Source organism: Balearica regulorum, chromosome 1 (assembly GCF_011004875.1).
Source record: "Balearica regulorum gibbericeps isolate bBalReg1 chromosome 1, bBalReg1.pri, whole genome shotgun sequence".
NCBI lineage: Eukaryota > Metazoa > Chordata > Aves > Gruiformes > Gruidae > Balearica > Balearica regulorum.
In genome coordinates this window covers 94,356,990-94,383,640 of record NC_046184.1, presented here as the reverse complement: position 1 = coordinate 94,383,640, position 26,651 = coordinate 94,356,990, and the positions used below count along the sequence as shown (strand labels likewise).

Genomic DNA, 26,651 nt, shown 5'->3' with positions numbered 1-26,651 from the left:
TCTTGCCATCACTGTTTTGTATTTCTAAACTTCTCATCTCCAAAATAGCCCTCCAATGGTACGACAATGACTATTAGCTGTAAGATGAAGGATCAAGTACAAATTAACATTTTCAATAAATGTACAAATCATTTATTTAAAAGTCAAAACTCAGAGGTACAAACAAAATATTTAAGAAACAATAAATCCAGAAATGTCAACACTTATAGAAAATATACGAACTGTACCAATTTAACCACCCACCATTTTTCACAGAAAATAGTGAGAAGTAGAAAGATAAATCAATGCCTAATTGTTGGGTTTTGGTTTTTTTCAAATTCTAGTTTAGAGGTAGAATACTACTGTGAAAGCCTCGACAAAATTTAGTTCAGTAGAATTATGCTACAAGTTAATTTGGCCCATATAAATGTAATGAAGCCAGAAAAGAAGTTTCTTATTGAGAGCTTTTATACAATAAAATTTGGCACGGCACTTTCCAAGAGATAAAGCACCTTTCCTGATAAATACTGGTTTATGCTTTTGCAAGAAAAGGATCCTGTGCTTTTTGCATCGCTGACATAAAGAAAGCATTTAAAAATAGACAGAAAGTCCCAACTGTTTAGCAGACATATAGAAAGCAAGTGTCTTTCAGTAACTTGTCCCAGAAAGCCAAACTGGAGGGGAAAAAACCAACAAACAGTAACTAGGAAAGAAAACTTTTTGAAAGACTTCATGCGTACTTGATGCTTACTTATTTGGGTGGCACAGTCCTCAAGGGGAAAAAAAAAAAGTTAATACAACAGAAAAAAGTCTCTTTTCCAGTAGCTAAAAGCAGGGGAACTGACCAGTTCTTATTGTCATACAGTCAGTCCCCACTAAATGCTACATTTCTATCCTCTCAGGAAAAAGTGTATCTGTACGAGACACACTAACTTCAAGTCCAGTAAAAAGTACCCAGGTAGTCTCAAAGGAATTTATCTTCCATTTTTGTTCATCAAACAACCTACTACAAGTAGAAATTAAGATTAGAGTTCTTCAAACAATATATACAAATCCATAAAAACCAGAAACAATTTGCAAGCTCAATGACATACAACATTATTCAGAAAAAGAACCAAACTTGGTTTTTATATACAGATAGACTGGCTGCTAAGTGCATTATTTAATTTGCTGCATGCAAATAGTAGAATCTATGGTCATTTAAGGAACTTTACTATAAACAAATGGTTAAGCTTCTGCAATTTAGTTTAACAAAGATTTTCTCAAGTATTTGCTGAAAGATATCTGTGTTTTAGAAGCAACAAAATAAAATTTGCTGTCTTAATGCCTTCTCGCTTTGTGGTAATAAGAACACTTCTGGAGGTGTAAATACGATAAAATCCCAATTTAGACAGCCAGTTCACAAGGACTCAACTTAAGCATGACCCTGCTTCTTTTAAGGAAGGGAAAGCAGAGTGAGGCCAATGTTCAGTACATTTTAAAAATTCCATCCTTGCAACACGTCCTTTTTTTACAAAATAGCACCACACAAAAATAGTCACCACAAAACCCCCCACATCAGAGTTGCTGCTTTCACTCAGCAGCTAAACCTGCCATTCATTTAAGTTACAGCTTTAGGTACTAAAAAGAGAGTTGTGACCATTAAGGTCAGTTCATAGAAGGTGGCAGAAAGAGAAGTGTACTTACTTTCATTAATGAGGCATTGCCTTGTGGTTTTCTTTTGTAAAGAAGTTATCTAACAGAGAGAAATCAACGCAACCCAAGTATCTTAAAAAAACCCCTTGAAATATAAAATATGAACAGGACTGCTTTCAGGATATTCTCCCTTTCGAAATACCATCTAGAACAGTGTCTATCAAATATTACACGCAGTAGAAAAATTACATTCTTGAGTACATGAAAGATTGAAACATGTAAACTATAGAAACAATTGGAAGAAAATGGAAGTGGTAACACCAACTCTTTTCTGATTGCTATCACAGACCAAACCTGAAAACACAGATAAATGCATTCCCACCTTCCACCTTGTACCCCATCTTCAGAAAAGCAGGAAAAGAATAATTTCTGCCAGAGACTGGGTGAAAGAGGTTTGCATGTGCCAACCATCTCCTTGGGGCAAAACGAGCTGTGTGGCATAGTTTAAATAGTTAGTCTGAGCTATATTTAACTGTTTTTGCTAAAGCAAATTAAAGAAGCACTTAAACTGTACTCACAGCAGAGCTGACAACATTACCTGACAAATAACCCCTGACAAATAACCATTAGTAATCTCTTCCATCAACACTGGAGGATCAGTCCAGGATAAAATACAACAGGCAAGCTTTTCCTTCTGCAAAGTACATTCTTCTGGTGAATATGAAGCCTTGCAAAAGGAAAATGCTGTAAGACATAAAATATTAATACAGGAAAATTTCAGACATGGATTTTCATATATTAGGCTTTTGGATTCCTTTATGAAATTCCCATCATCTCCAAAGGAAGCTCTCCATCCCTATCCGGGGAAAACAATATTACATACCTAGATTAAGAAAACTTATACAGACAAAGAAGAGTAAATGTTAAGCCATATATTAAACTATGGTATTTTCATATCATGATTCTCTGAAAGCTCCAGACTGAAAGAAACCATTTTTAAGTATGCATCCAGTTTGATTTGTTATTTTTCCACTCTATCTCCCATTATGTCTTTCTCTGTATGTATTTTAATAGTCAGGATGAAAATATTTTGTGTATATACAAACTAATTACATTTAACCCTGTAAAAACTAATTCAAAACTTCACCATTCTTTGTGATTTCTGTATCTTTAGGCAACTCATCTTCTACACATGCACAATACTTTTCAGAATGTCAGAAAAAAGTCTTTCATATTTCTCAGCTTCTGCAAAAGAGTAAGTTAAAGCTGATTATGTGTCAGTACACACTTTGCTGTACCTTCATGAAATCACTCTTGGATATACAAGTTTAAAAAAAGCCAACAATTGAGCTAGGCATTAGTTAAAATAAGTAACCTTGTGTTTCTGTTTGCAAGCCCTAATAACAGGGGAAATGTCAAGAAACATCTAGGGTTTCCATGAAAAAGTTTCACCAAGTTTTCCCCCTTTGACACCTCCAAAATTAAAGTTGTTTCTCCTCTAATTCTGCAGTAAAAGTGACAGTAATAGAAAATAGCAAAATATATATGATCCCTTGGTGTCTTCAGTAAGTACACTAATACAGCACCCTGCCACAAAAGAGAACTTATTGTTTTATTACACCTAACCACTGCCTCCAGAGTGTATGGTCCAACAACTGTTTCACAGACAGAAATCATTTCTCTCTCAAACCTCAAAGAAAGTCTCTTTAAAGGTTCACACAAGATCTTTTTTTATAACAGATTGACTGTCAAAGAGCCAAATCCTATGAACTGCAGAGATCTCCAAGCATGGCAGATTTAAATCCAAGTTGAGAACCTTCAGACAACAAGGGTATGATCACGTAGACTACACATTTCTTTGCACAGTTAATTAGATGCTGTGATACATTAATACACCTGTACCACTTTCAATACCCAAGCACACTCATGCTCTAAGATCTAATTATGAATATGGTTATGCTACAAACATGCTGTAACTAGACTGAGTTAGAAAGATAGCACATTAAGAATCTACCGCCTCCTTGTTTTTTGGTTTGTTTTTGGGTTGTTTTTTTTTTTAAACACTGTCATGTATGCAAGGCACAGTCAAATGTCAGCTTGACTGCAATGACGGCACTTTGGAGAAAAGTTAGTGCCCTAGAACTTTTTTTTTTGGGGGGTGAGGAAAAAGAGGTGATGGCTACTCTATACACAGCGGCAAGATTTATTCTTCCAAGGTGAACTTCACCACTGGGCAGATGTCTGGTACAAGGCCAATACACCATTTATGTCCTAAATAAAGGCTATTTTGAGGCCTCAAGCGGATACTGGCCTCATGCCAAACTCCTGAGTAGTGGTAAATTTCAGCTCAGAACCTAAAAGCAGACAAGCAACCAAAGCGTTTACAAAATTTAAATTATTTTACATGGTAATATGGCCATAAGAGTCACTTTAAAACAGCACTAGCTGATTTTAATGACACCATAGCACCAGAAGGTAACCTATGGCTACACAGAATTATAATATGCATGTGTCTTTGTATTTGAGAAATTAATACTAACAAACTACTGAAACACTGGCCTTCCAGTACACATTGCAAAATGCAGTATTAGCAAACTGAACTGACCCCTAGAAGTCACAACATCAACTTTTATTTTACTAGTGTCCATCACAAATTACATGGCAAAACAGATTTCCCTTGCAACGTTTGCAGTATACTAAGATACCTGATGTTTTTCCATTAAAAAAACCAATATGGCAACAGCTAGGCAAGATACAAACCCTACTGCTTACCCAGTGTTTAAGTGGAAAGCACAGCCTAGATAAATTAGCACATTTGCCAACAGGGAAGAAATACAGCTTTTATCCACATCTAATTAGAATGTCAAATACTAGGCATACAGAGAAAAAAATAAAAACAAACAAAAAACCCAAGAGAGATATCAAGAAATAATTTTAAGTCATGGCATTTGCTTTTAATATTTATACCTGTGGATAGAAGTAGCTGTGATCCATCAAATGCACTAATGTCTTGAAAGCCATGCAGATCCAAATCCCAAAATGACATTAGCATCCTTGTGGAGGCAAAACACATGTCACCAAGTTTGCTGCTGAAGAACTTCACATGCCCTTTTGAAATTCTTATTTAGTAAAGGCTGCTACTGGTTACACTTTGAGTCTTACCTGAGAAAGCAGGGAAATTCAACCCAGGGCAAACAAAGGTCAAAGTTTGTTTGAAGGTCCCTAAGGTCTGAATCCTGTAAGTTCTTGTTTCAGTGTGTATGTGAATGACCTAATTCCTAGCCAGTAGCTTCAAGTAAATGATAAAAAGAAGTTACTGACTTGGACACTGGTTTCATGGAATGCAGCTTTGAAACACTAATCAAACTACTCTTGTTAAAGTCAGAAGAAGTCCGAAAGGCAACTACTTTCATCTTTCTCATTAGGTTGTATCCATACACGCACACGCTGCCTATATTGACTCTGTTTCTTCCCATATTGTTTCCTTCTCTTTGCAAAGTAAGAATTCAATCCTGCTTTTTAGAAAAAAATTCAAAGACTTACTAACACATTCACTGCAGTGAATTTACAGCAAACATGCTCCCCAACAACATGCCCAATCTTCAGAATTAATTTAATGGAAGCCAGGTATTAGGATATCGGGTTTATGTCTGAAAATAAAGTGCATAATGACTGTCACTGAGAACTTTGCTTATTTCAAATTAGCATAGTTAGTGTCAGTTCTCAGCAACATCAATAAAATAACAATTAAAACATTAATTGATAACATGAGTCAAAGTCTAAAACAGCACACATGAAAAATCAGTTTTATATAAATGGAAAAAAGAGAAAGGGAAGTGAAATGGAATCCCTAGGCCTTTGTGAAACTGAGCCTACTACACAGCTATCCCAACATGCAGCATCTGAAATGAAGAATCGCAGTCCGTTTGCTTCCCTTCTACCATTCCTGAATTCAGTTTGCAGCTTTCTGGTGCCTGACTGATTTCACTGCGGGCAGGGGAAGATGTATCTTGAGGGAGGTCTACAGAGACAGTGTCAAATGAAGAACCTTGGCTTTCTGCTGAAACAGCGATCGGTGGCCAGCTACCGTCTGTTTCATCATTGCAATGTGTTCCTTCATCAGCCTCTTCCAGCTGCTGAACAGATTCCAAATACTGTTGTATTAGTCCGTTGTCCTGCTCATTACTAGAGCTCTCTTTACTTTGCCCACATTTCCCACAGCCATCCTCTACATCTGAGGAATACGATGAAACAGAATGGCCACATTGTTTGACAGTTTCCATTGAAAGAGAGCTCTCAGTCCCTTCTGTTAAACTCTTTTCAGAGCTACAAAAGTCACTGGCATGAGTCTGATCAGCCATGGAAGAATGAAAACCAGAATCTGGGAACTGCAACAAAGACTTTTCCTGAAGAACATCACTAGCTGGAACTAACCAAGCAGAACTAACAGCTGGTGGGGCTCCTTGCTCAAGCGCGGATGATCGAGTAGATGGCTCGGATGGACAGAAAGTACCAGCTGAAGGGATCCCAGGTTGCCAAGTGGCACCTACATTTTGTGTCACTGAAAGCTGCCACTGTTGAAGGGATTTAACCTGTAAAGTATAGAGAGGATTTCATTATGAAATGCAATTAAGAAAGTACTTTGGTTTCTAGAGTATTTCTTGCAACAAAAATCTAGTATAAAACTTAAGACCAAGTAAACTAACAAAAGGTTTGCTATATCTTTAGGGAAAATATGTTCTTCCCACTGTTAAATAATGGGTTTTAAACCTAGATGCCCAACAGTGACAGAGCACACAAGCCTCCCAGTTCAAATACCTGAAGAAAAAGGAGCCTGCTCTTGAAAACAGAAAGGATAGGGAACCTTTATCTTACACTTAAGAAAATAATTAGTCTTATTTTTTTGAAGAATAGCTTATTAGAAGATGTATTAATACAGCTTTTCTGCTTTAGAAATGAGTTGCTCACAAGCAACACTGCGAGATGCTCAGGGCAAATGAAGTGGTGTCAAGCTGTCACATCATGTTTCGCACTTCTGCTATGTTTATTTAGCTTTCCTTGCATTTTGCCCTCCTTCTCGCATCAGCCTATAATTTAGCCTTTGGTAACAATACCAGTGTTATTGTGCTAATACTTCTGAATGTTACTTTCCACCAGAATACCAGCATAGCAAACTAGATGGCAATCAGATTCTAATAAGCCCCCTAATTCATCATTGGAAAAAATGAACCATATTGACTACCTCTTCAGGATCTACAGTATGAAATAATGCCTTTCACATTCATATGTAAGCAGGAAAATAAGAGAATTAAAACTATTTACCTGGTTCCAGAGAAATCTGACAGCTTCCTCCTGTACAAGCCTCTGAATCTTATCTTCCTCTCTTTCTTTTCTTAGTCTGCAAGAACACACATCCAAATTTATGCAGCTTAAATAAGCAACATTTGGGTAACAAGATCAACAAGAATACATAAAAATGCCTATTTATATAACAGCACTCTTGAAAGATACAACAGAGCCTAACGTTAAGACATTACTGCAGTCTGGCTTGCCATCAATATCCAGCTGCTGACTTCAAGTTTCTTTTTCAGAGTTACATTAAAGATTCTTCTTCCTTTTGCTGCAGCACATTTATTGACTTGCTAATACTTTAAGTGTCTTTTTGTAAGCTGAACCTGAGCTCTTCATTTTAAGTAGATGTGCTTCTTTTTCCTGCACACACACACACAAAAAAGCAAACCCCAAAACAGTGCTTCTTCATTTCAAATTATGCTCTCCCCGCTGATATCACTTGGATGCGGGCAAGATGTGTAAGAATTGAGAATTTCTAGAGGTTCACTGAGGGCTCAACTTGATTCACAGAACTTTTGTCACTTGCGATAGTGACAGAAAAGAGCCTGTCAGACCACCAGTTCCCAGGCTGATCCTGAAAGATATTAACTAACTCTGCAATTTATATCTTACAAATTGAGAGACTTTGATAATGATCTCCCCCAAAACGTGGATTCATAGGATCAAAAACCCAGAATCAAGCACAGAACTGCATTTTAAAATTGTATCATGCAAGACAGAGAGAGAATCCTTCTTTTCATCAATAAATCAATAACAGAGGAATGACTCTAAATACAGACGCTTCATTTTCAGACTCTGTAACTGCTAGGAGACAAGCGAAAAAAAAAAAATCACACTTAGCAATTTCTATTTTGGTTATGCAGTGAAACATGCAAGTCCTGCTAATCAAGGAACATAAAAATTTATTCTAACCCAACCCACTCATAGAAGGCACTTTGAAAGTATGAACAACGATGTGCATGACTGTGCTTTTCTTAAAGGAAGCAATCGTCTACTGTAATCACAGTTTTCTATTACCGATGCTAGGTTCTACAGTAAGTAGTTATATCAAGACCCAGTTATATCTGGTTATATTCATTCAGATTTTAAAATACGCAGCATGACCTGAACTTACTTTTCTATTTCATCAGTTAAGCAAATGATATGCTCCTGCATTCTTTTTAGCCGAATTTCATACCGCACTTCCTTGGCCCTGGGATGGTAGTTCCTTGTATAAAATCCTCTCCAGCAGGCTTGAAGCTTGGTAGCTGCTTTAGTCATTCTTTGTAGTTCACCTGCACCTTTATCAACAACAGCTAATGCATCAGAACTTTCTCCTGCCCTCTGGTCAAGACAGAGAGTTGTAACTCCCGATTCAGCACCCACTGAGGTGCTGGGGCGACTATGCAGACCTTGGTCTTCAGAAGATGCTGAAGAGTTGCTAGTATTAGCCGTCAGGCTCGCTGTTACTGGATCAGAGGTCAACAGCATACTCTCTTTGATATTCTCTTGAGATTCCATGCTTCCCACTGTTCTGCTGGAGTGCTCTCCTGTAATACATGAAGCTTCTTGCTTGTTAGCTGTTTCTCTGCTATTAATCTCTCTCACACATTCAATCACTGTATCATCATCTTCTAGGCCCAAATTGATTCCATGTAGCTTCAGGTCTGAAGTAGGAGACACTGGAGACAATCCTGAAGCAACTGGCATGAAAGTAGACTCTGAGGATAAAAGGCTGCTGTTTAGTTTGTCTTCATCTGTCTGTATATCTTCAAGGTATAGCTCCTTGCGAAAACTTCTTTCAAGAAGAAAAGTGTTCTTTACTGCATAGGAATGATCATCATTTGCACTTGGTCCAACCCAAGAATTCTTCTGGACGATAGGTTCTAGATAGGCAGAAAGCCATATTCAAAAGTGTCATAATATTTCAGTAACATATCTTCTTTTATTTCACAATTTGGTTTAGATAGTTAGAACCTGGGTGTGTAAGAAGATCTAAAATGCCAGTAATGATAAGCATTACTTCTATATAACAATAAGAACAGTAACTACTTATCACAGTAACATCCACAAACTTGGCAAATACTGGGTACAGTAAATTGCACAAACTGTGCCTTCCTGGAGAAGTTACACTTTTATCAGGTAACTCTTCAGTTTGTTGGATTGTGCTTTTCACCTAACAATCTTACTAGCATTTCAAGACATGAACAAGCATGGAATGTATTTCTAGAAAACAAAGTATAGCTTCAATTGTAAATCTCAAAAAACAAAACAAAATAAATCAATAGAATAAAATAATAACAGAGCTTTGTTCTGAAATTCTCTCCACAAAGATAACATGTTAAAAAAAATATCTACTTATTTCCATAGGGTAGATCACAGGTGCAGATTAGCTTCTTACCACTTTCAAGAACTATCTGTGGTGGCTGGGCTGGACTGCTGTGTTCATAAGTAACTGGTAGCATTTTGTTGGGAGTAGAAGATGTAGGTGGTCCTTCGTTTTGGTTTTGATGCATCAACTGCCTCTGGTGGAGCCTAAGCACAAAGTTCAACAGATTTTATATTTATTTTAAGCTTTTTTGGTACAGAAGACATCTAAAAGAAACTATAAACTACTTTCAAGTAATCAAAGTGATCAAACCATTCTAAAACAAGAGCCTAGTTCTGCAGACCCCTACACCTACAAGATACTAACAGGACTACTCACAAAGTAGGGGATTGCACAGACTGCTCCCGTTCCCCTTCCTCCTGCCTCTTTTTCTTCGTTACATGTACAAAAAAAAAAAAAAAAAGAAAAAATCCAACATGCAATTCTGCCTATAGACTGAAAACCATAAAGAATTTCTACACACAAAGAAGGACTGCAGATATCTTAAGTGTCTACTGCAGGATACATTATGTTTGTATGCACAGAGAAGTTTGAGGAATGGAGGGAGTGTCTTTTACACTTGAAAATGACTGAATCAAGGAAAAGGTATCCCTGTTACTAAAGGGACAAAATCCTAATACAAATCAACAAACATTGTCACAAATGTAAAATCATCCTTTACAAACTGAGAAAACATACAGTTTGTTTCAGCCCAGCTAAATTCAAAGATCATGAAGTAGATGTCAGAAAGTCAAACTGCCTTAAAAATCATCTATATATGTTTGTGTGTATATATATGGGTGGGGTCTTTTTTTGGTGAGGTTTTGTTTTGTTTGTTGGGTTTGTTTGTTTTTTTTTTAATTTTTAAAGAGTTATGTTTTCCCCAGAAACATCACATGAATGTCAGAGCACTTAGCTGGAAATTCCAACGTTAATATGCTTTTATTGTACCTTCTCCTCTGAAATGGCCCTAACATTTCTGTAATTTCCTCCTGCAGATCAATCTACACTGATAAAGTATGCAGTAGCTCCTTCCAGATGCTCCCAGGTTTCCATCCCTTTTGATGAGATGCCGTCCTTCTGCTTACCACATGGCTTTTGTTGCCCAACTTTCTACCCACACTATGCCATTAACATAGCAGAAGACTCAGCTCAAAGGAACAGGCTCTGATCTTTCTGCAACAAAAGTTTGTCAGTAAGTCCTGGGGAACAGGAATACCTGTATTGTAATGTTTTCTGGCTTTTAATCCTAATTAGTTCAGCTTTTCATGGGAGGAAAGTGCACCACAGTAACTCTCCTGATCTATTTGCATAGAACTTAGCAAACCGGCTACCCCTGGCAGGACCAGCAGGCTCTACAGAGGCCTCTGCTGACAGACCCAAGATGCCAGACACAGAGATCATCAAGTGCATCACTGGGAACAGCGTACCTCAAAGGACAACCTTAACTTTAAAGCCAAGAAAGGACACGCTAACAACAAAAAAGTGGCTAATTCACTGTATCACAGTGGCTAATTCAGTGTACCACAACATTCTTCATTTACAATTAGAACAAAAGTTAATCTAAGCTCCTTTTTGAGGTCTTCCTCACTTTCTCTGTGGCAAAAAAAATCTCAGTGGGTAGTTTATTTTAATCACAATCCTAACACAAATCACCTTCAATGTCCTACAGAGCATAGACTGAAAAATACAGAAAATTCACACCTAGGTGGCCCAGCAAGCAGGAAAACACTCCTGCTGCTGTTTTGCCTCTCATTCCCCTCTAGAACACATCCTGCACCTCCATGACTCTTCCTATCTCCAGCACTCACTGTTGCTTTGCAATACTTAAAAGGAAACATATCTAACACATAAGACAACATAATAATATGTTCTTAATCACATTCTCTAACAATAGAGAAACAAGAAGTTCTCACCTTTGCTTACTCAGTATTTTTTCCAGTTTGGCATCCTCTTCAGTCTGGAGACCATATGTAGATATAAGAGGACAAACAGTAGCCAAGTACTGGACCAGCTGAACATGCTGCCCAGGTCGGTATGATCTTCCTTTACCTTGACTGTAGAGCCATTCTGCTTTCAAACTGTTAGGAAGAGGGAAAATGGTCACCATTAATGCATGGCATAAAGCCCCTAACTTTCCTTTGATTACTATTGTTCTAATAGGTACTTAAGAGTTAATCTACAAATCTAATCAAAACTTGGAACATGAGCAGTGCCCAGAGGAACTGGGAATTTCATTACCAGGATAATGAATAAAGTATTCTGTCACATAAGCATCAATGAAACAAAAAAAAACCTCTGACCAACACTGTGCAGTCTCTGCTTTATCTGCATGTAGTCTTTGACCACTGAAAACACATTTGTGTCAATGAAATTATCAGCAAAGTTTTCACAGAAAAGTTCACACAAACATGCAGAATAGCCATAGGGAACTAATCTTGCTGGAAGTATTCAACAATGGAAATCTGTTTTTACATTAAATGATCTTCAACCTGAGAATATTTAGTATAATGTGTGCATATATAATTATACAGTTGATAGAGAAAAACCCATTAGTCATGAAAAAAAATATCTAGAACTCTTACAGGCAACTTTTTGGGAAAGTCATAATATGTTATGATGAAACAAAAACAGGATTGGTTTACCTTTGACCAAAAAGGCAGCTTTTTATTTTAGTAACAGGGAAAAAAAGGCATTTATGTCCTGGAATATGTTAACGTATTGGACTAGAATGTGTTTATACTGGATAATGTTTATGCTTGGACTGTTCTGATATAGAGTACTTTAAGAAGACATCTCTATTGTCATACAGATATCATAGTGATAGAATGACCACAATGATACAAGTGATTTGACCAAAATAATATTTGACTGATACAAAAAAATGCCAGATCTAGAAATGCACATGCAAGTCAAGCCCTTTATAAAAGGGCACGTTTGAGCTGTCCCCAAGACAATAGCTTTAATATCTGCTGATTGTCTCACTCTGCAAAGTCAAACGGGCTGTAAGCTTGGAAGGGATAATAGACAATTGATAAATTGCTACCACAGTCTTTGCTGCTGCTTTGTAGAAGTGCTACTGTGAGTTGAGTAACAAAACAGAAACTTAACTTTATATTTCTACTTAAATAAACTTGTGATCTTACATAATAATTCCAGTGTAGCAGATGAAAAATTTAGCAAAAGTAACACTGCTAATTGGCCTCTATCTCATATGGCCATTACCAAGACAAAGAGAATTTCAGATCATTAACACTTTTCCATTTTTTTATTATCTAAAAATGCAATTTCAGCTTAGCCAAACTTTATTTAATAATTTCAGAGATTTAATACTACTATGTTACCTCTCCTTCTGAGAAATCACATATCCATCAAGAACTTTAAGGTTCAGACACCAGCTGACAATATACGGCCTGTAGTCAAAGCCAGGGATGGAAGGTGTGGCCATCACACAAGGATTGTTCATAATGGACAACTGTTCCAATTGACGAAGAGAGGCCAGGAAAGAAACCTTGAGAAAACAAGATATATTTGTTAACTGAACAGAACCCATTAAATGCTTACAGAACACACCACACTTCTCCTAGTTACAGATAGACATCTCACACAAATAATTACAAGTACAATGAAAATCACATTTGCTTTTTGAACATGAGCATCTTCAAAAGACCTTCTATCAACTGCTGCCATTTTCCCATCAATTCTCCTGTAATAACTACAGCCCTTAGAAAGTATTACCTTCTCTTGAAATCTGGGAATGAGGCTTTATGTATAGAAAAGTATCGTATTTCTAAGATTCCAGTTCACTACAACAAGTTTTGAGATTTTGACCAAAAAAAAAGGCAAGCCAAAAAGCTGGAGAAACACTGTCCGGCTTTGAAGAAAAATGTATTACCAAAATAAGATTTTCCTTCCAACATGGAAGTCAAACTGATAGTTTTGGCTGCTACTTATATTAAAAAAACCAAACAAAACCAAACCAAACCACACCAAAAATAGAGACAAAAGTCACAGGTAGAATATTTATTTCTTTCATATATCATTTGAGAAATAGATAAAATAAGGCACGGGCCCAAAAGTGTTTAGTTGCAACAAGCACAATTCAAACCTCTGTTCTAAACACAGCAGCTGCAGAAGCCCTCTGCAGCAGCTAATCAGCTCAGCTTTCAACCTTCAATCATGAAAAGCTCTCTATGAATTTTAGTCCTTAAAGCATACTTCTGACATCCTTGACTAATATAAAAACATAAAATAAAAAAGGCAAAGTTTCCTTCAAGGACAAATTGTAAAAGGCATCTAATGCAAGTATAGTGCAACAAATCTAATGCAAGGCTTGTGCAACTAATGCAAGTATAGGTATTACATATAAACTATTAAAAGTTACTTCTATCAACATGGGTTGTTTTAAAGAGCAGAGCCCATTTTCAGTCACATCCTCAAAAGAATTATCCAATTAGCTGCTTTCAGTCTACCTAAAGACAAGGTGATGTATCTTCTATATCTTACCTCATTTAAGTCTCTGATTTCATTTTCTGCCAAAGAAAAAACAGTCAGATTCTGAGGTAGGCAAACAGGGGCAGTGCGAAGTGAAGTTATAATATTTCCATGTAGCAAGAGAGTCTATAAAATAAAAATGCAGTGATGAAATGTACGTTTGATCAAAATCCTCACATTTTTTGTTCAGGCAATACCTGCACAATATACACAAAAGAACTATAATTGAGGCTTTCTGATATCATCAAAATTATTTTTATTTATTGCAGAAGGGAAAACTAATTTTTATATTTTAGAGCAAAATCTTTGCATTTTAAAATGCAGAACTGTAGTCACGGTTACAAAAAACATATTTAGAAACATTTTTTTCTCTGCAGTGTTCATGCTGAAAGAGTTAACACTGTATTTTGTTTTGATTCATGACATGAGACAAGAGAATCGAGAGCTATGAACAAGATCTCACCATGTTATCTTTGTCAAACTCATTAGAATGGTTATAGAAAAAGCACTGCCTCAGTTCCTACAACTTGAGAACAAGGAAAAGAATTCTTACACATTTTCCTCCAGAAATTATAGTGATTAATTAAAATACTTTAAGAGCTAATGTATGAATAATGAATGCTTTAAAAGGCAGCAATTTTCAAAGCAGATTTCTTTATGCAAAGAATGTAACAAAATCAGAGATAAAATAGCATCTACCTTCAGCGACGTAAGCTTGGAGAGATCGCCTAATTGAGCTATGTTATTGTCTGACAAATCAAGATGCTGAAGGGATAGACAGGAATTGATTTGTTCAATGGCCTACAAAAATAAAGAAGTTAATTACTCACAGTAACTCTTCCTCAGTCATTAAATAAAACTAGATATCAATGATTATAAATTGTTTTGAAAGCTAAAAAACACTGGATAAGTAACCCAAAACAAAGCCCATGTTTTTACATGGTTTCATTTTAAATATGATAATTCTTTTCCTATTTTGGAGACTATTTCCCAATTCTTGTTACATTTTGATATCAAACCTTTTATTTTTTTCCTAGAAAATTCTTGTCCAGAAGAATTTCCCTCTTCTATTTCACAAACCAGTAAATGCAAAACTTCAGCGTTTGTTCCAATCAAAACCAGAAACATATTCAGATTTCTTTGCAGCATTTTCCAAATTTCTACAACACTAGATTCTGGAAATTTTATGAAGACTAAATACTTTACCTTAAGGTTATTTCCTGCCAAGTTCAGCCATTCCAGGTGCACCAAATCCTTCAGCCCTTCCACATACCCAATACTATTATGAGGCAAGTTTAGCACCCGGAGCTTAGTCAGTTTTGCTACACCCATCATTCGCACCAAACGATTGTTGGCTACAGAGAGCTGCAGATTGACATACAAAAGAAACAGTTTTAACTATTACACTGTACAGACAGAATAGGCTTTTATTTTTAGTGGTTAAAAATCTAATCCAACAGGAACTTCTTCAATCTACATATTCCATTTCCAAGCAAGTAACACAGATACAAAAAACTGCAAGAGCCAGGAAATAAGTTACTGATCAAAGAAAGTAGTCTTCCCAACTCACTCTGCAAACTTAAGAGGAAATCCTCCTAGCAACAGCCAAATAAAGGATAATGAATGAGGAATCGTGTCATATGAAAGTAAGATTTTAAAATCAGAATTGCCAAATCATTGTGCAAATTGTTGCACCATTCCTGGTGTAAAAATCATACTTACTATCAATATGGCAGAGGACAAAATATATTTCACATGATTCTCAAAAAGGTCCAATGCTAACAGGCCCATAAATCACAAGCTTTTTAAAGGATAAATCCTCATTAGACATACACAGTAATAACATGACTACCAAGCTGGCAGACTGGTGAAGGTTTGTTGTAGAAACCACCTCTTCTGTCTCAATTTAGCCTGTCTCTAGAAGCTCTTTGGTGGCTTCAAGTCTATCTGGAGGCACTTTCAGCAATAATTAACACGGACTTGTACAGCTTTGTCCTGGAGGCATTAATACTCTGATTTTTGCAAGCACCATGCACAGGCTTAACATTGTTATCACTAATAGCCTCATGAACTTAAACGGACTGCTGCTAGTATTAAAATTAAGGGTAAGTACTAGCACCATCAGGGCCTCCATGAATCGATATGTTAACAAGACTACATAGATCCCTCCCACTTAACTTTTTTTAATCTGCTATTTCTATTTTAAGCTAATCCCCATGGCTTTCTTTTTTTTCTTCCCTGTAAATTAAGGCTACTAATCTGCTTCCTCTGTGAAGAGTTCTGAAACCCAAATGCAGACTAGAGTCCTGTATGTAAGTCTGCATGTTTACAATCACACAGAGGAAAGGTAAAACAAAGTTAATTTTAAGGTTACAAAGCTCAAGCATTCAAAAGCTATCAAGTATCAAAATTTGGCTTATCAGTGACTTTTCTAAGTGTTCTTATGATCTCCCCTTCCCCCATCAGAATTTATTTAGTTCATTTTTAGTTACCTAGGTAACCAGCAAAACAGCCTCTCCCACTGTCAACTGCAGAGCTACACTGAAAACAAAGCTTTCTATTTTAGTTAGCCATTGTTTATCTTCCTGTGAAGACAGTAAGTTATAACTTATTTCAATAACATATTATGGCCTTAAAGCAGAAGTATTTTAACTGGCATCACAGTACCATTATTTCATAGCAAATTCAAGTCAGGTAACACTGACCTGCATCAGATTCCTGCATTTCTCCAAGTGTTCCAATTTAATTATCTGGTTTTTGTCCAGTATCAGAGTGTGAGTATCAGCATCACAGGGTAAGGTTGGACCCAGTTTTTGCAATCCTTGACCTGACCAGTTGACTACCAAACCTTAGAAGAAAAAGGAGAAAAAAAAAAAAAAAGAGTCCCAAGTCAACAATTTCTATATGAGAACATATTCTGAAAAAGCAAAGCAAGATAAACACATTTGTTTTATAATGCATGCAGCTAGTTTGCAAATACAAATTAACTTTCTTTTCCACGCAAAACTGAAGCACATTACTTCAGACCAAACACATTAGAGTAACTGATCCAGTTACTGGAAGATATGGATTCCAGACCCCATCCTATAAAGAATTCTGGTAGAATTCTGGTAAAGTCAGTAACAGAGCCTCTGAAGTGGGCAGCAGGGCAAAATATCAGTAGCTAAATTTAAAGGTGTGATCCTCAAAACCCCAAATTTCAAAAGCCCCTAAATTTTTAAATTCTTCAAAGATTTCAAGTTTTGAGCAGCTTGACAACTACCTATGTGTAGGCACTCTATCTAAATTCCTGCATGTAGACAAACCCAGAACATGCCTAGCACACATCTGTAGAATCACACTCTACACACTCACAGCAACCATACCTGTCACTAAAAAACAATTTAAAGAGGGGAGGAGTCTGGAAAAAGGATAAGCAACATCCATCCTTACGTGGGAAACCTGATCAGGATGCAAACCTACAAACTTCACCTTCCTATAAAGTTCCATCAAACACCTTGCTAAAGTACTTGAAGGTTAGGGCACTTAACTCACAAATGTGAAACACCCATGTGATTAGTCCTCAGTCAGAGGAAAATAAACAGCCTTATCATGAGCAAGTCTTCAAAAAGCTAGACCATTGAATAAAAGCCTGCAGTTTTCTCCTCTTCCTTTTGGCCAAGGAAAAATATTATTAGCGTACACTTTTTTTTTTTTTTTAAAGTGCACTCCAGGTGCAAACTTGAAGCAGGGGTTTCAGCCTGTGAAACCAAAACCGACACCTCTCTGTTGTCAGCAGTTGGATGCTTAAATTTCAGAGAAGAAACAAACTTAAGATTCAACCCTCCCTTCAAAACTTCCTCAGATATTTTAAGACATGCTCCCTTTTAGCAGTTTGGCCGCTGCAAAACCTAATCTTAAGTATTTAACTGTCTTAACTTATTGGGTAGGGCATGTGTCTAATTCAGAGCCAAAGATTCCACTCCAGGACTTCACTGGCCAAATCCCCGAGTACATCTTGCCTTGGGATTTTGGTGCTGGTGTCCCCAAACTTAATATGACACTATAAGTGTCCCATATTCCAGCAAAGTACCTAGTGAAAAGTCAGAACAAAGAACCCATTCATATAGCCATACTACAGTACTGCTGACATTTGGGCAGGAGCAAATTGTAAATAGCCTAGCATATCATTTAATTAATAGAACACACAAATAAAATGTTTCATGCAAAAACTGTTACTATATAAAGTTTAAAGGAAAACATTTGCCATCTACAGGGAACTTGAATCATTGGGTACTCACTGTGACACCTGCTAATAATAATTTTCAGACATTAAGCCTCTGCTGTGTGTTTTACATACATACACCATTCTAGTGTTTGCTCTTCTCTTACTATCTGCTCAGTAAATAATGCTGCCTTTTTCAGCTGCATGTTCCAGGAAAATATTCTTACCCCAACATGCACTATGTATTAATATTCTTGCAGTTTGCAGGTTTTTAGGCTGTAGTTATGCTAAGGATGGAGACAAACATCTTTTGTGTATCATTTTGTCAACAAGAGAATACGCTTTTCTAAGAAGCATCTCTGATGTCACTTACTACATTTCCATTGCTTCTCAAATCCACAGCCACCTGAAGAGCTCTGAAGAGTGGTAATGCAGAGCCAGCAGTACCAGAAATAGTCACACTCCTGTCTTTGCATGTTTAGGGAGAAGGTACTGCATGTTTCTCACTTAAGTGACCACCTCTGCAACCAATTGGTTACTTTAACTAAATAGAGAAATTTCGCATTGGCCCATTTATCCAAGGGCTTGTTACAAAAATTCACAACTGGCCCACACTGACCAAGGAGGGAGGCTAGGACCCACAGTATAGAATTACAAAAGTAATCCTTCTATTCATGCACATGAGGCGTCTCATTCAAACTGAGGCACCTGGAATGTGGTTTTACACACGGTTCTCATACTTTTCAAGCATTCAGGTACAACATGATTTGCTACTTAAAACACACACACTACCATTTGCAAAGAAACTATATTTCTATGGCATCATCATCCACCTGCTTCTCTATGGGCCTAGACATCCCTGGAGTCAGTCTTGATATACTTATCTACAATTCCAGGAAATGGGATAGTTTCACAGTGGTGTTAGAGAAGCTAGGATGCTGACGCTACCTTGGTTATCTGGGGCTATCCTTTATCCTTTGTGGGCAGCTTTAAGATTCAGTGGAGCAAATGTCCCTATTTCAAGGGGGTCTGTCCTTCTCCTCCTTGTAATGAGCTGGGGTACTTTAGTTTTCTTGCTTATGCATTACTATTCAGCATACAGCGTGAACTATATATATATGTATCTTAACAAAGTTAATATGATTTCATACTATAAAGACTCATTGGTGTAATACTTTGGGAATGAGATTTTCCTAACAGGCTCTCAGTACCCGGGAAAATGTTTCAGAATTGCTGATTACTCGTTTGGCAGCTATGTACCTTATTAGACCTCAGAAGCTCACAATTTTTGCTCAGGCCTCTGCTCACTCACTGAGCCCTTAAGCCTTCAAAGCCAGACTTGCATTGTTATAACGCACCATCCTTTTGGACGGGGGCAGGAAGCAAGAAAGTGCACCCTCAGAGGGGGCCCTGCCTTCCAAGACCTCTCTGCCCTCCACTATAGGAAAAAAGAGGCCTTATTTCAACTCCTGCCCTACCTTTTACAAAGCAGAGGGCAAACCCTTCCTTAGGGCCCCGGGTCTCAGCAGGATGAACAACCCCCCTCCGCGCCCCCTTCCTCCCGCCCATGCCCAGAGCCAAACCCGCTGCTGGGCGGCGACCCCCGCTCCTCAGGGCAGGCTGCCCCAGAGCGGGAAGCCGCGTCGACAACGCTCTCCTCGCCCCCCGCTATGCTGACAGCTTCCAGCCCCACTTAGGGACCGCAGGTGCCGGCCGCAGGCGGGGAGGAGAGCACAGAGAGGGAAGAGGGGAGCAGCCAAGCCGCCCCCGAGCCCTCAAAAGCAGAGGGCGCGCCCCTGCCCCCCACCCCCCGTACCGCCGCAGCTCCCCCTCAGCCGAGCCCCCCCGCGCCCCACTCAAGGGCCGCACGGGCTTTCGGGACTTGTAGTCCGAACCCCGCAAGCGCGGGAAGAGCACAGCTCGCCGGGTACTACAGCCCCCACAGTGCGCTGCGCGCCCTCGCCGCTCACCGGCACTCAGCGGAGACCCAAACAAACCCCCGCCGGCGCAACGCCCAGCCGGCCCCCGACACCTGCAACCCGGCCGCGCAGCTCCCGGTAGGCTCGTGGCCTTCGGTGCTCCCCTTACCCCCTCCAGCCGGCGAGACGGCCTCGGTCCTCGCCGCAACCCCCGTCGCCGCCATGCTTCCCGCTTGCCGTCGCCGCCAGGCAACCAAGCGCCGAACGCCGATTGGCTGCCTTGCTCAGCTACGGGAAAATTGTGTCTTTTATTCTCGATAGGGCGGAAAGTCCCACATATGGTGCCGCCCGGTAGGATTTTAACCGAATAGTGAAAAACGCGGCCGCCGTGAGCGCTCCTACAGAGGACCCCGCAGACCTTTCCAGCTCTGCTGTGCCGTGCTGTGCCGTGCTGCCCCCCGCCCCCCGCTCCCCTCCCGTCAGGCGCTGCGCGGGAGGAGCCGTCCCGGCATGCTGCGCGCGGCGCACAGAACGCCGTTTCCCGTCATCCTCTCTTCCTCTTCACCCCGGCCGCCGCCCGCTTCGGAGCTGCTGCCATCATGAAGTAAGAGCCTTGGGGGCTCCCCGCCGCTCCATCCGGGGCCATCCGCTGCGGGGATGCCGCTGGAGGGTCGCGCCTTCCTTCTTCGCTAACGGGTTCTCTCCCCTAACTCTTCTCTCCCGCGCAGGGTCGAGCTGTGCAGCTTCAGCGGGTACAAGATCTACCCGGGCCATGGGCGCCGCTACGCCCGCACCGACGGCAAGGTGAGGCCGGGGAGGCCAGGGCGAGTCCCATGGGGCGAGGGCAGCCGCGGTGCTGGGCGGCAGGGACGAGCAGGAGCGGGCCTTGCAGAAGGGAGAGGGCGGTAGGCCTGATTGAGGCTGGCGCGGCGCTGGGGGGGAGCGAAGGCCTCGCACTGGAGGCGCGGAGGGGAACTCGGTGTTGCCCGGGGTCTCCGGTGGCGTTGCGGTAGTGTCTGCCTGAGCGGCTCGTATTGAGCGGTATGGGAATAGCATCGCGGTGCTTCCGTCGGTGTCCAGGTGTCGCGACTACCGTCAGACCTGGTCCCCGGGAGAACCGTGTTTGCGCTGTAGCTTTGGAATTTTGAGTCGGGTTTTAGGTTCTAATTTGGGAAGGGTGTCGTAAAGCATCTGGTCTAAAGTACCAAAGTTGTGTAGAAAATACTGCTTAGACATACTGTATCTAATGGTTGGATTTGCTAAAGCAAACATCTGGACTTGCAAATAATTCATGTATGGATTATTGGGATAAAATAGGGAGGAGAGCCCTTTTGGGCTGTCGTATCTCATACAGGTAGGACTGTCAGAAATACACTATTTCTGTCTACAAAAGGCGGGTTTGGGTTTTGGATATCCCAGTATAGTGGTCTTACTGTACAGAATGTCCCGCAAAATAATAGCAAAGTAAATGGACTGACTGAATCCTCGGTTGCTCTCCTGGGAATTTGTTTATACTTCAGATGTAATTGTATGGCTCTTAATAAATCAGCCCGCTAATTCTGCCTGTTATTCTAGGCAAGGAGGTTAGCGTAACTATGCAAGAAGGAGTTGGGTGGAATATTGGTCTCTCTGTGTTCCTTATGCCAATTTTTGACTCATGCTTACAGGAAGCATGTAGTTACTTGAAAAGTATGATGCTAGATATGGCTGTTCATGCTGCACCTAGAATGCAGTGCAGCAGTGGATGCAAGTGGTAATTTGAACTTTCCTCAGTAAAAATAAGCTGCTTAGTTGTATTATGAAAACAAAAACTGTAACAGGAGGCTTTATTGTGAGAGAACTAAATGAGGCTTGGAAAATTCCTTATAATGGAATGCCTTGTGAGACATCAGTTTAATTGATGGAACAAAATTCCAAACTTTAAATTTTATAAATTACGTTCTAAGATTTTGGGTTGTCAGAGCTGTGTAAAGAAATACAAAACCATCACTGTTGAAAAACACTGAATTAAATAATTACTTGGTATGCTAATGTAAACTGTAATAATGCCTTTCATAGAAACAAAGCTTACACAAAATACTTTACCTTCCCAGGTTTTTCAGTTCTTGAATGCAAAATGTGAGTCTGCATTCCTTTCCAAGAGAAACCCCCGTCAAATCAACTGGACTGTTCTGTATAGGCGCAAACACAAGAAAGGGCAGTCAGTAAGTATATACCAACTAACGCTGCTCTAAAGTTTTCCATCAAAAGGTAAAGTCTGTTAGAACAGAGGTGACTTCAGTATGCTGCTGTTTAGCAGAAGCATGACCCATGTAACCAGGATGATGACTGGCCAATGTTGCTTTATGTCTGAAAGCTAACCAGTTCAGCAAAAGCATTGCATTTGTATTATATCACTTCTTTGAGGGTTCACTCAGAATCACAGTAGGTTCAGTTGATTTCAACGCTTGTGTGAATAGCATATGTTTTAAAAAATTAGTTGTACAGACAGTGCGTAATGCTCTTTAATATATAGACTTTCTAAAAGTTTAGACTTGTGAACTTCCTGAATGATGACAGCATAGAGACCTGAAAATACAGTGGGTCATAGTTCCAAACAGATGATTTGGGCGTTAAAGGGTGGGGGAACTTTTAATGTACCCTTCTTGAAAACTTTGGGCTGTAACTTAGTAGGTCTTTCCTATGTAGTTGTCATTGCATGAAAAAAGATAATAAGGAATATAGCATGAGGTATTTTCAGTGCTCTTGCTTAAACTTGAAGAGCAAAAGAACATTTAGAAAGGCTTACAGATGTGTTATAAGTCTATGCTTTCACCAGTTTGGAGAAGGAAAGTTGATGCTCAATGGCTTACACTGCTGCCCAGCACCGTGATCCCGCTTGAAACAGATGGGAAGTGTCTTCCTTTTAGAACATTCCATCAATGCAGATTTTATTCCTCCCTCATTTTTTTCCTGGGAGTTACAGAAGGCTGAACTTCTGACATTCTTACAAAATTTTTTATGCTTTGCAAAGGAGAATACATTGTTCTTTTTTAGCTATTCATCTGCTTTGGCAAATCAGGAAATCAGGTGCCTCCAAAGTGAGGTACCTCACTTTGCATACAGTTTTATAATAGCTTCAATCTTAATAGCAGCTGGTTTCTATAATTGTCTTTAGCCTTTTATTTAATGTCTTGTGATACTAATTGTCTCCATCTCCTGCCATTTTAGGAAGAGATACAAAAGAAGCGCACACGTCGTGCTGTTAAGTTTCAGAGAGCTATCACTGGTGCATCTTTAGCTGAGATTATGGCTAAACGAAATCAGAAGCCTGAAGTACGAAAGGCGCAGAGGGAACAAGCTATTAGGTGAGAAATCAGAGGTAAAATGGAGCTATCCTAGGCTTTTCAAAGTTTAATAATGCTTTTTGTACACGAGCTTAAACTCTAGATGAGCTCTGTGTTTTATAAGCTTTTTTGTTGGTGCTTTGTTTTTTTTTAATCAGTATATTTGGAGGTAATACTGAGTAATCTCAGCAAGAGATAGCAGCAGCAGCGAAGGGTCTCTTCTTACCCTCTCCCTTTGTCAAAATACCACTTTTGTCGCACACAGTTCTGCTGTCTCTGTCGTAGTCTCCCTAGAGGGTACTGAATGCAGAGGATAAACCTGAAATAATACATTCCTTTCTTGATCTTAGGGAGCTCTTATAGTGCCGAGACAAAGAAACAGTGAATGGCAGACACAAATAACTGTTCCTCTTTTTCTGTGAATTAATAGGGCTGCAAAAGAAGCTAAGAAGGCTAAGCAGGCAACCAAGAAAACAGCTGTTTCTGCTGCAAAGGTAAGCTGCAATAGGTGGACAAAAATCATGAAATGGAGTATACAGTGTTGCAAGACAACATTCTGTTGCAGCGCTTTTTGGAAATTCCCATTTGTGTTTGGAAGAAGCATTTGCTTATCTATTTTGATCTAGAAGCACCTTGACCAAACTTTAGTACAAAAGCTAAACGCACCCAAACAGCTGAATAGCATGAACCTTTTTTTACAGAAGAACTAAATATTACAGTAAAACAACTTTCTGGCCTTATGTCAGAAATTCTTGATCACTAAAAACTTGTCTGGATGTGACATCTTCACTATCTAGGAACTTCGTAACAATGTATTAATGAATGCTAGCATCTGTTTAATTATTACTTATGAATTAATCCCATGCGTTGGCGTCGTATATGCTGTAGGCTTACAGTGGTATGTGTGTAAGAAATCTATTAACATGATTCTAATCTGATAGATTGTTATTCTAATTAATTTAAATTGCCCAACTTCTGTCAAGAATCTTAAATATATAGAGACACTTTCAGGACTGCAGATAAATTGCTTCTCTTTGCTCATGCTTTATTATTTCTCCACAGGCTCCTACAAAGGCAGCACCTAAGCAGAAGATTGTGAAACCAGTGAAGGTTTCTGCTCCCCGTGTTGGTGGAAAGCGCTAACTTTCAAAACTGTTAGTCATGCTGAATAAACATCTGACTAACATCCATAACTTGTGCCATATTCTCTTCAACTGTTGGAAGATATACTGAAGAGAATTAATCTATGAAATAACCATGTCTGGTTTTGCAGACTGATAAACATCATCTTGCCATGAAACATTTGGTTTCTTAGACAATCTGCTGTATTAGCACACATTTCCTAAGTCTTTAAGGAAGGACCCAGGTGGCAGGGGAAATGGAGCTGTTTGAGAAGCTGTTCTTTCCTGAAGGATAAAACAGCACAAGAGTACAAGTTTACTCTGCATCTATGTCAGGTGGCATAAAAAGAGGCTTCTAAGTTGAGATGCAAACTAATGGGGTGTGTGAAGCAGTACCCTCTGTAAGACACTTAAAAAGGCTGATGCACTACTTGTGTTGTGGAATGCACAAGGATAAAAGGTTGAAAAAAGGGAATGGATGGCTTCATGTATCGCATGGTTGTTACACGCAAAGGTTCAGTGGAGCTCCTGGGTCAGGAAGTAAAACCATGGATTGCTGGAAGCTGTTGTCAGGAAAAGGATGGCTGTAAAGGTCCTGCCTTGCACTCATTCAGTAAGCTAGATGGATTTCTGGACCCACTGTGGCCATTCTTCTGCAATTATGATCCAGTTAGCAGCAGTTGCAATGCTGGTAACGAGTTGAATGAGCCTCAAATGCAGCTGATGGTATACAATTACTTCAAGCCCATTTATGTTCCTATTTAATTTCCAGAATGCAGATAAGGGTTCCCTTAGTAATTCCCCACCTTCCCATCCCTAGAGGGAGTGGCCATTTGTTAAACTCTTTATGTTAAGTATTCATCTGGCCACTTCAGTAATTATACTATGTAGACTGTCCTCTGACTTAGTAGAAGCACAGGAGAATATGAACCTTTTCTATTTTCTGAATCAGATACTTCTCAGTTTATTGATGCCACATCTTCATACCTGTTTGCTTTGAGGGCTTGCTTTATCTTCTACACTAGGCAAGAAAGCAGCTCTCTTTTCACAGTTTTGCTTCCTGCAGTTCTTTTGGACTTCAAAAGCACTATGGCTGTAATAGGCAATTGGGTTATATTTTGAATTATATCATACTTTGGGTTTATTAATAAAATAGATACAGGTCTGGATGAAGGTTGCAACCCATTTAAAATAGGTCTAGCTTGATGACATTAGGGGAATTTGCACCATTATCTTCCAAACAATTACGCTTTTTGCTGTTAAAAAGCATAGGAGGTCCTCATGTTTAGAATTAAATTGAAGGCTTTTAAACTGGTCAACACACTTGAAAAAGGAGCCAGAAACTAGAGGGGGGAAAGACGGGAAGGAAAACTGCTTATTGTTACAGGGAAAGGAATTTTTAATAATTTAAAACTGAAGGCTGAAAACACGACTGAAAGTTACCTATGCTAGTGATGACTATATAAAATCCTGATTAAATCAGCGTCTTGTAGAAAGCATCTGGTGCACTGCATGCATGCTTGTGAAAGTTTTGAGGTAAACAGCTGAAAGTGAAGGTGAGCATTTACAATTTGCGTGAAATACTGTTAATTATATATAGGAATTGATTGTCAGATACAACTAATTAGTAAGTCAGTATTTGTTAATGCTTTGAAGTTTGCAGGCTTTGGCTGCCTGGTGTTACAGCAGAGGTGCACAGAAATGCTGTAAGATTACTCTTGCTGTTTATTCATGAGTTCTGACTGATGCGGTGAGATGGGAGTAGAGTAACAACCCATCAGGTTACTCCTCTCACACGGTATGCTTCAAGTGAGTGAGGTGGGCTGTTCAAAGCAGGGCCTTAACCTGTTGTAACTGCACGCTGTTCAGCTCAAAGATACAATGCAATGAATTAACATGGAAATTAATAAATTTAAGTCCTTTTTACCTAATACAACATAATTAATCCTCATAAGTATCACTAAAAATAGAGTACTTAAATTTTTCATAGACCCATAGAATAATTTAGGTTGAAAAGGACCTCCAGAAGTCATCTAGTCCAAAGCATGTCTATTTAGATCAGGTTGCTCAGAGCTGTATCCAGCTGAGTCTTGAACAACTCCGAAGACAGAGGTTCCATAACCTCTTATGATGGCCTAAGTTCCAGTATTTGACTGCCTCCATGGCTTAAAAAAAAAATAAAAATCCTTATATGTAACTAGGATTTCCTGTGTTCTAATCCGTGCCTGTTGCCTATTGCTGTGCAACCCTGAGAAGAGCTTGCCTCTGTCTTCT

At 39.2% G+C, this 26,651-nt stretch overlaps 2 protein-coding genes across 2 annotated transcripts; one reads left to right on the top strand and one right to left on the bottom strand.

The window, feature by feature from the left end:
* Window positions 1–5,215: 5,215 nt before the first annotated feature.
* On the bottom strand, window positions 5,216–20,413 carry CEP97 (centrosomal protein 97). Its single transcript, XM_075767078.1, has 11 exons — window positions 20,100–20,413; window positions 16,513–16,655; window positions 15,014–15,172; window positions 14,507–14,608; window positions 13,820–13,933; window positions 12,658–12,824; window positions 11,230–11,394; window positions 9,347–9,480; window positions 8,081–8,831; window positions 6,937–7,012; window positions 5,216–6,206 (listed from the first exon to the last, which is right to left on the bottom strand). Exons 1-11 carry the CDS (start codon window positions 20,152–20,154, stop codon window positions 5,490–5,492), a joined length of 2,583 nt encoding a protein of 860 aa, XP_075623193.1. The 5' UTR covers window positions 20,155–20,413; the 3' UTR covers window positions 5,216–5,489.
* RPL24 (ribosomal protein L24) lies at window positions 20,406–24,449 on the top strand. The gene is made up of 6 exons (XM_075767090.1): window positions 20,406–20,534; window positions 20,659–20,734; window positions 22,024–22,134; window positions 23,141–23,277; window positions 23,687–23,750; window positions 24,319–24,449. Exons 1-6 carry the CDS (start codon window positions 20,530–20,532, stop codon window positions 24,397–24,399), a joined length of 474 nt encoding a protein of 157 aa, XP_075623205.1. The 5' UTR covers window positions 20,406–20,529; the 3' UTR covers window positions 24,400–24,449.
* The last annotated feature ends 2,202 nt before the right edge of the window (window positions 24,450–26,651 follow it).

What these genes read in the sequence shown, in the direction of transcription:
- RPL24 (XM_075767090.1), top strand. An exon ending in CAGAGGGAACAAGCTATTAG is followed by an intron (nt 23,278 to 23,686) that starts GTGAGAAATCAG and finishes GTGAATTAATAG; the next exon opens with GGCTGCAAAAGAAGCTAAGA. An exon ending in CAGCTGTTTCTGCTGCAAAG is followed by an intron (nt 23,751 to 24,318) that starts GTAAGCTGCAAT and finishes ATTTCTCCACAG; the next exon opens with GCTCCTACAAAGGCAGCACC.
- CEP97 (XM_075767078.1), bottom strand. Translation starts at nt 20,154, where the DNA reads ATGGCGGCGACGGGGGTTGCGGCGAGGACCGAGGCCGTCTCGCCGGCT. An exon ending in AAATCAGAGACTTAAATGAG is followed by an intron (nt 12,825 to 13,819) that starts GTAAGATATAGA and finishes TGTTTTCTCAAG; the next exon opens with GTTTCTTTCCTGGCCTCTCT. An exon ending in AAAATACTGAGTAAGCAAAG is followed by an intron (nt 9,481 to 11,229) that starts GTGAGAACTTCT and finishes CTTTGTGCTTAG; the next exon opens with GCTCCACCAGAGGCAGTTGA.